Source organism: Stenella coeruleoalba (genome assembly GCF_951394435.1).
Source record: "Stenella coeruleoalba genome assembly, chromosome: 3".
Lineage (NCBI taxonomy): Eukaryota > Metazoa > Chordata > Mammalia > Artiodactyla > Delphinidae > Stenella > Stenella coeruleoalba.
Genome location: NC_137148.1, coordinates 9178906 through 9187047, shown reverse-complemented (window position 1 = coordinate 9187047; position 8142 = coordinate 9178906). Strand labels below are relative to the sequence as shown.

The window sequence follows — 8142 nt, the reverse complement described above, 5'->3', positions numbered from 1 at the left end:
GAGTTGCAGCCAAAGCCGAGAGGAGAGATTGAACGTGTAACAAGAATGTCCTTTCAGCTCTTGCTAAGCCTTGCCCTGTGGATAACCTGGCTAGAGTCATTTCAGAAAGTCTGGGAGGTTGGGTCAAAAGAGGGAATGTGGGGGCTTGCCTCCTCCACCGTGCACCCACCCAACCTCCGCCTTTCCCTTCTCTTCATCCCATCTCTTCCCAGAGGGAGGCCCAGGAGGATAGCACGTGTGGGCAGAGGTCTGGGGGTCTTCTTGCCATTGGACCCTGAACCTGCAAAGTACATCTTCCCTGGGGTCCACACGTTTGGGAGACTCTGCACACCTCTCAACACACGCAGGAGCCAATCGTGTGTAGAATGTTCCATTGCAGACAAGTAAAACCTGTGACAAGGTAGATCTGACAGACTATACCTAAGAGTTATTGGGGCTTCATGATAATTAGGAATAAACAATAAGAAGTCCATTGGTCTGGTTTGTGAATGAAATCTATTGCCTGCTATATCAGTAAGCAAAGGAGGTTGCAGCCATCAAGCCATCACATGACAGCCTTCCCGACGGTGAGCCCCGAGGGAACTCAGGATGAAATCAGGCTGCCCAGCATCTAAAGCAGTCAGCCGCTGCAGCCACCCCCAGCAGTGCCCCCTGAGGAGACTTAGGATGGGAAAGCACAGGATACTGGCCCCAGATAGCTGAGGTGCATGTCACAGGAATGACTTCAGTGAGCCCAGACTCTTGCATCTTCCCATACACAGAAAAGCGCTAAATTCCTTAACTTGAGATGTCTGTTCTTCCTTAATTAGCAGTAACCTTTTGATGTTCCGACTACCTGGTCTTTGTTATAGAAACTCCTGTGTATCCTGGCTCCCTCTCTTAACTCTTTGGAGCAGTCCCTCAGAGTGATCTGAGATGCTGCGTCCCAGGCTTAAGTCCTCAGTTTTGTCTGCCAAATAAAACACAATTCTCAACTTTTAGGTTCTGCTTTTTTTTTTCCAAGTCGACACAGTTGTGTCTGGGGGCTTTTCACTTTGCTGGCCCCTGGTTTCTCCGGGTGACAGTCTTCCCTGCTCTTTTGTACTATTGAATTCTAGTACCTTGCTCGCACTCACTCTCACACCCCCAAACACACTCAGGGGATTTAACTCTGTGCAACAAGGGTTTCATTCTCTTGGAAATCTGTGTCTTCTGCTCCATGAGATTTCCTGGGTTCTGTCCCAGACGCCCAGTTTCACCCTTCACATGCCCAGATTCCCAGAACTCTGCCTTCACGTCCTTCCTCTTCATCCTTTTACCTGTAGCATCCCTAATCGCCCCCTTGGGTAAGGTCTCCACCACCAGCACAGTGAGTGTGGGCTTTGACTAGTAGATAAATGAAAAGGAAATAAGGAAGCTCAAGAAAGGGAGAGAAACAAAGTCTCCAAACATCCAGAGATGCAGAGGACTTATCTTCTCTGATCTTCTCAAGGCCACTCCACTTTGACATCTCTTATTTTTCTTCTGAATACAGTGGCTAGAAGTAAACTGAGAAAATATGTAAAATAAGAACACATGAATAAGTACCAAGAACATGAAACTGGGACTCCAACTCTAGAATCTGATGATTCCTTGGAAAACTGTTTCTAACAGACGTGTGTGTCTGACCTTTGAGATCCAGGTCAGACACACCATGACATTTAAAGCACCTCTCGCTGTGTATGAAATGTTCATCCCCATAGGGAGGGGAGGAGAGGATGGAAGTTACAGCCCAGATCAAGGTGGATTGATCTGCAGGAAAACCAGGAAGCCGGAAAAAAAGAGAAGGGAGCTGAAATTTCAGGAAGGGGCTTTCTTCACTAAAAAGTCAAGTAATCGGGCTTCCCTGGTGGCGCAGTGGTTGGGAGTCCGCCTGCCGATGCAGGGGACACGGGTTCGTGACCCAGTCCGGGAAGATCCCACATGCCGCGGAGCAGCTGGGCCCGTGAGCCATGGCCACTGAGCCTGCGCGTCCGGAGCCTGTGCTCCGCAATGAGAGAGGCCACAACAGTGAGAGGCCCGCGTACTGCAAAAAAAAAAAAAAAGTTAAAAAAAAAAAAGTCAAGTAATCAAATCCAGCTTAACAACACAGATGCTACAGGCTGTGATCAGAACATTTTAAATAACCAGCAAACAAGACTTCCTTCAAACATGGGTTTCTTCCTCCTGCTAGAAATAGAATAGTCAGTGCATCTACTCTTACAGCAGGAGAGGAGGGGGGAAAATAAAGGAAGAAAAAGTGAATATCCAGAAAAGCATCCACTTGCTGTGATGCCTTAAAAAAAGCAAAAATATTGACTCTGTGTATTAATCAAGGAGGAACAGCCACACGCAGCTTCCCAAAGAAGAAGTAGGTATGGTTACTGCACTTTGGAAAGCAGGAGTGGAGGGAAGTGTCACTTTAAATAACTGCAATTTAAGCAAAACAACAGCTTAATAAAGTGTCAGCAGCTCCCTCACAGTTTAAAAACAGATGGGCTTTGCTACTCAGGAAGAAAGAATTTTTCGACGTGCTGAGATTTGGAGAGTCTGTCATCGCCCTTTACTGAACCATTAAAACTCTGAAAAGCAGAAATAATGATACAATTTCCATTTCACTTCAGAAACTTTGGTGCTGTATGTTTCATGTGGTCAACAGTACAAAACCATCATCGTTTTCACATTATTATACAGAGAACAGACAGTTATATATTTGCAAAGTTTGAATAAGATTTTAGCTAAAGTATTTTTTTACAATCTTTTCATCTTTTTTTTTTTTTTAAAAAAAAACATAATCTCAAGACTTTATTGTCTTTGGAATGAAACAGGATACGAAGCTGAGAACTGGATCACTTGGTCCTTTCTCTTCTTATCTTTTCCCAGTTCAGGATGTTTGCATCTCTTAAGAGCCAGCTTTCTCCTAGACCTGCAGTTGGGCTCAATGCATTCAAACCTCAGCACAATCTTCTTGGTAATTTTAGGCTTTTTCTGGAAAATCCGTTTAGTCTGCCCACCGTAGCCACTCTGCTTCTTGTTATAATGCTGCTTTCCCTGGGCACACAGAGTCCTTGCCCTTCCTGTTCTGAGGGATTGGTGCCTGCCATACTTCTTACAGAAAGTCTGACGGGTTTTAGGAACGTTCACCATGTTTACGTGAAAACCGTTGTCATGGAAAAAAAGCTTTTTATTTTTTCCTGATCGAATATTCAGGATGCTAACAAAATAGCTGATATTTCAACGTCAGACCTATGAATACTGTATGTGTGTGCACGCACAAACGTGCGCCCACATGTGTATGCATGAGTGTGTGTGTGTGTGTGTGTGTGTATTTCAGCTATGCAAGGTATAGCTTTCCTTCCTGCCACAGAGAGGGTGGGCATCTCCTTCCAGGATGTCCAGAATTATTCTAGTTTTAGCCATGGAAAGTTCCAGTTTCCTGGGAAATTCCTCTATCCTAAGCAAACCAGGACTGTTATTTACGTTAGTCACAGGAGACTTTACCTCAGTGCTGTCAGATGCTACTATAAATTGCTGTAGAGTCTTTTTCCTTTCTTTTTCAAGTTTATTGACATACAATTGATACATAATATTGTATAAGTTTAAAGTGTACACCATGTTGATTTGATACATTTATACACTGCAATGTGATCACCACCAGGGTTTTAGCTAATACATACCTCTATCACATCACATAATTGCTATTTCTTTTTTTTTTTTTTTCCTGTGATGAGAACGCTTAAGATCGACTCTCTTAGTAACTTTCAAGTATGTGGTACAGTATTGCTATCTACAATCACAAAGCTGTGCATGAGATCCCCAGAACTTATTCATATTCTAAAGGGAAGTTTGCACTTTTTGGCCAATATCTCCCCGTTTCTGCCATCCCCTAGCCTCTGGTAACCACCATTCAGTTCCGTTTCTATGAGTTTGGCTTTTTTATATTCCACATACAAACAAAATCGTACAGTATTTGTCTTTCTCTGTCTGATTTATTTCACTCAGCATAATGTCCTCTAGGACCATCCGTACTGCCCTCAAAATATTAAAACTGGAGCTGCATATGATCCAGCAATCCCACTTCCGGGTACATATCCAAAGGAAATGAAAACAGGATGTCTGAGGTCCCTGCACTCCCCTGTTTACCTTTTGTGATAACCATAGCAAAGAGCCTTTTTCTTGATGCAAGGGCCTGGTGCCTTAAGGAAGCTGTGAGAACCCATTTAAACCCTGATCCTAATGTAAGAAGCTTGGCATCTGCCTTAGTTTCCATTTGGAGCTGGAAACCAAATCATTGGAGAAGGAATAGGTAGTTTGTAAAACCTGTCCTGCAAACAAACCTAGGAGTTACCAAGACTTCCAAGGGTTCTTTCATCACAAGCCCTGCAGGATATTTAAGAGGAGGGACTATAACATTCCCTCAAAAAGGTAGAAGCAGCCCTGGCCAGTTGAGGAGACCTAGGTTCTTAACCTGGTGCTGTTCTGACTAGCTGTGTAAACTTGAGTAAGTCTCTTCGCCTACATGGTTGGCTAACCAACTGCTTGACCAGTCAGCTGGCAGGTTGGGCTGGGAGTCCTCTTCCCAGATATCTGACTCTCATTGTTACCCCTTGCCAGTTACATGATATTAACCCTGCCCCTCTCTAATAATCTCCATATGCTTGTGTGTCCCAGTGATCGGGCAACTTGAGGCAAAGATATAGACCTTCAATAGGACATGTTTCTTCAGGCTACCAATAAGTTTCCGTAGGGATGATAAGGTTAGGGAACAACAGTTTTCTAGAACATTTACTCATCTAATAATCAGGATTAACATTTCTCCCCAAATTCTGAAACCAATTAGAATTTCTACCACATGGAAGCTAGTTACTAAACGACACCACACCTTTGTGTTTAATTACTAGTGAAAAGAGAACAATATGGCATCATCTAACTGAAACCAAAGAAAGGACAGCTTTAAGCGATAGAAGAACTATGCTGGGGTTTTAACCTTAAAATAGAGAGATCACATATAGCTTTATCATAATGTTGTATACTTCTTCCCATTACAATTTGATTCTCATTTTGGGGTTATTAACCCCATCATGGCATTTTATTTAAAAAGTAAGCTCTTATCACACCAACATAGAAATAAGAAGACAACACTGTTTTCATTGCAGCTCAGTGTCAATGTTGCAGATCCCAAGGCAACAAAGCTTTGTCCCAGAACAAATCTGTCTCCCTCACTTTTGCTTTGTGACATTGGAAGGAACCATCAACAAGCCCAATACTTTCTATGTTCACACTTTTTGTGTTAAAGGAGGAGTAGGTCAGTAAAAATTAATTAAAAGACCTACTTAAGCAGAAAAGAGAAATTTGCTGAGCAATCGCCCACTTCTTGGTGAAAACCTCATCCCAGGCACTAGTTTCTCCTGAGCAAGTGGCTTTATTTCTGATTTAACAGTGGGGTATTTCTTAGCTTCCACATACCATCTGCATCCATTTTCACAATGACTGAACAAATGCAATTAGCTTGCAGTGAGCCAAGTAATGGTTTTCTTAAAGGATTGGGAATACTTTCTTAGACTCTGATATGCATGGACATCTGCCCCAGGTTCTTTCAGCCAGGCTCCCATTCGTACCAACCACATGTCTTTTCCTAGTGCAGCAAGGCAAAAGCTTTGTTGCAAGAAAACAATACCAGGGGATTGAAGAGCCAGCTGAGGGTGTGGATGGGGAGCAGCAGGGCCTTACTGCCATTTCTAGCTGGTAAAATCTACACAGAAAGAAAGAAAACTAACACTCATGCACGCCTACTGAATGCTGGGCATTGCACTTACGCTTTTACAAGCATTATGCCAGTGGTCTAGAACGTCGGTTCCATCAGACCAGAGACCTCATCTGCCTTGCCCACTACTGTATCCCCAGTACATATGAGAGGCACTCAAAGAATATTTGAAGACCCCTAGGAGTCATCTCCACCCTCATATTGGGTAGAATCCAATGTAAATATCTTCTCACTCTCGGTGGTCGGGGAAACCAGCTGGCTTCTCAGCAGTCATCACACCTAGGAATCCTCTGAAAGCTTGAAGGTAGTAACTCCAAGACTTTCAGAGTTAAAAGAACTTGGAAACATTTTCATGGATACCTTTGCTTCACTGTTCAATGCAGAGGCCATAGTGAATAGTGTCTGAATGACCACGTGTGGATAAAAATATTTGAATGAGACAATCTAATCTTGAAAGGGGCCTTCCACCTTCACTGATTAAATTAGCTAACACTGTTCTCTAAAGTTACTGGTCATCCGGTATTCTTCATCTGTATTTCTTCAATATTTGTCTTCAATAATAAATACTTGAGAGTCTGCTATGTGAATGTTACACACTCTACCAGGGACGGTGGGTTTTACAAACTGAAACAGACGTGGCCGCAGTTGACCAACTGGTCCCCATTAAGACTCCTGCATGCCAGCCCACTGGTAACTATATTTCATCAAATCTAAGATATGTTAAATGTACGAAACATCTTGATTTCAGAGATGGTATAATGTGAAAAATGGTATTTTTACCTCTACCTGCATTTAGTTCTGCTCTGTTCTTTCTTCTATCGCTGTGTGTTACCACTGACCCACACATAGGAATGAAGAAATCTGAAAGTGCATGATGGTTTAGGGTGGAAATGGGGCTCTTCTCATGGTAACAGTTGTTGTAGTAAATAGACTACCCATTGAACTCTATTCCAAGCCTCAATGTCCTTCTATTACCACAATCTACTATATCACTTTCATCTGAATACACATTTTGCAAACACACAGAATTTAATCTAAATGGGAATTGACAGTAAAAATACATGTTTAGTGGCAAAGTAAAGTGATATAAGAATTGAAAAAAACTAGATTCTTATGCTTGTATACTCTTTGGTTGATCCATATTTAAATTCAACTGACGTTGATAAAAAAAGAATTCTAATGTTTTCATAATTAGTGTAAAATGATTTGGCAGGCTAAAATCTGCACGCTTCAAGTACTTTATTCTCGGTAGAAATTTTCAATGAGTTCATATAACAGACATATCCTGAGTCTCATTCCAGAAACTCACACCAATATCTTATGTTTTTGTAGCCCAGAGGAACTTGCCCAAACAACTTACTTTTTAAAAAAAGAAATTAACAGTAATTTTCCTTAAAATCATTTCTCTTTCCAGTTCCTTTGGTGGAGAGGGTGAGTTTTCCATTACTAAGTAGAGTTTTCCATACAAATAAATCAAGACTTCCTAATCATCATGATTTCTAATGCTGAATCTTGAAGAATTTTTAGTATACAGAAACCTGATCAGCAAAGTAACCATAGTTCCCTGGAAATGTTCCCTTCTGTAAATTTCTCACAGCAAACACACTCAAACAGAAAAGCAAGAGGCATAAATATGAAGTCTCTGAACCAACAGCCTCCCAAAGGGAAAGGATGGGTGCTGGGTTTCATAGCACCTGGCATATAATAGGCTTTTAATAAAGATTTAGTTTTTGAATGAATGGACGGATAGAAGGATGGATGAATGGATGGATGAATGGCTTGCATCACCACGTAAGAAGAAGCTATAATAAGCAAAGGATAATAGTTCCGGGACTATAGAGCATTAAAGAATAGCTACAAGAAACCAGTGAGGGGATCCACTGGCTTAACAGGATGCATTATCTGAGATCAAGTTAGCTAAGATGGAGGTTGTTCTTTATTCCCAGAGTGAGTCATGGATTTATTCTATCCCGTAAGGCTAGAGAGATTCTGCATGTTCACACAGAGCAGGGAGGCAAAGTCCAGCAGAATATGGACAGGCTTTCTAAAGTGGGATATTTTAAGAGCTTCAGAGCCCAGTTACTGCTCTGTTGGCTTCCCACTGTGGACTCTGCGAGACTCAAATAAAGTTCATACGGGTTATTTAGAAAATTAGATGGTTTCGTGTATCATTTCTTGGAGGTTGCACAGTCCGTAGATGAATTGCAACAGAGGTAGATACCAAATCCTTGAGTTCTCAGTCTGCACCCAGAGCTGGCTCTTCTAAAACATAATGCTTTCCTGAGTCTCTAGCAAGAAGGCCAACGGTTTGACAGATGGACTCTTCTTGAGTCCTGAACATAACTGATATGGTGGCCAAAGGTAAACAGAACAGTCATTTG

The 8142-nt window shown here is 42.0% G+C and overlaps 1 protein-coding gene across 1 annotated transcript; it reads right to left on the bottom strand.

Annotated features, from left to right (window-relative positions):
- Positions 1–2802: 2802 nt before the first annotated feature.
- LOC307184106 (large ribosomal subunit protein eL42-like) lies at positions 2803–3144 on the bottom strand (the record flags this gene model as incomplete). The annotated part of the gene is made up of 1 exon (XM_079917359.1): positions 2803–3144. One exon carries the CDS (start codon positions 3142–3144, stop codon positions 2803–2805), a length of 342 nt encoding a protein of 113 aa, XP_079773485.1.
- Between the last annotated feature and the right edge of the window lie 4998 nt (positions 3145–8142).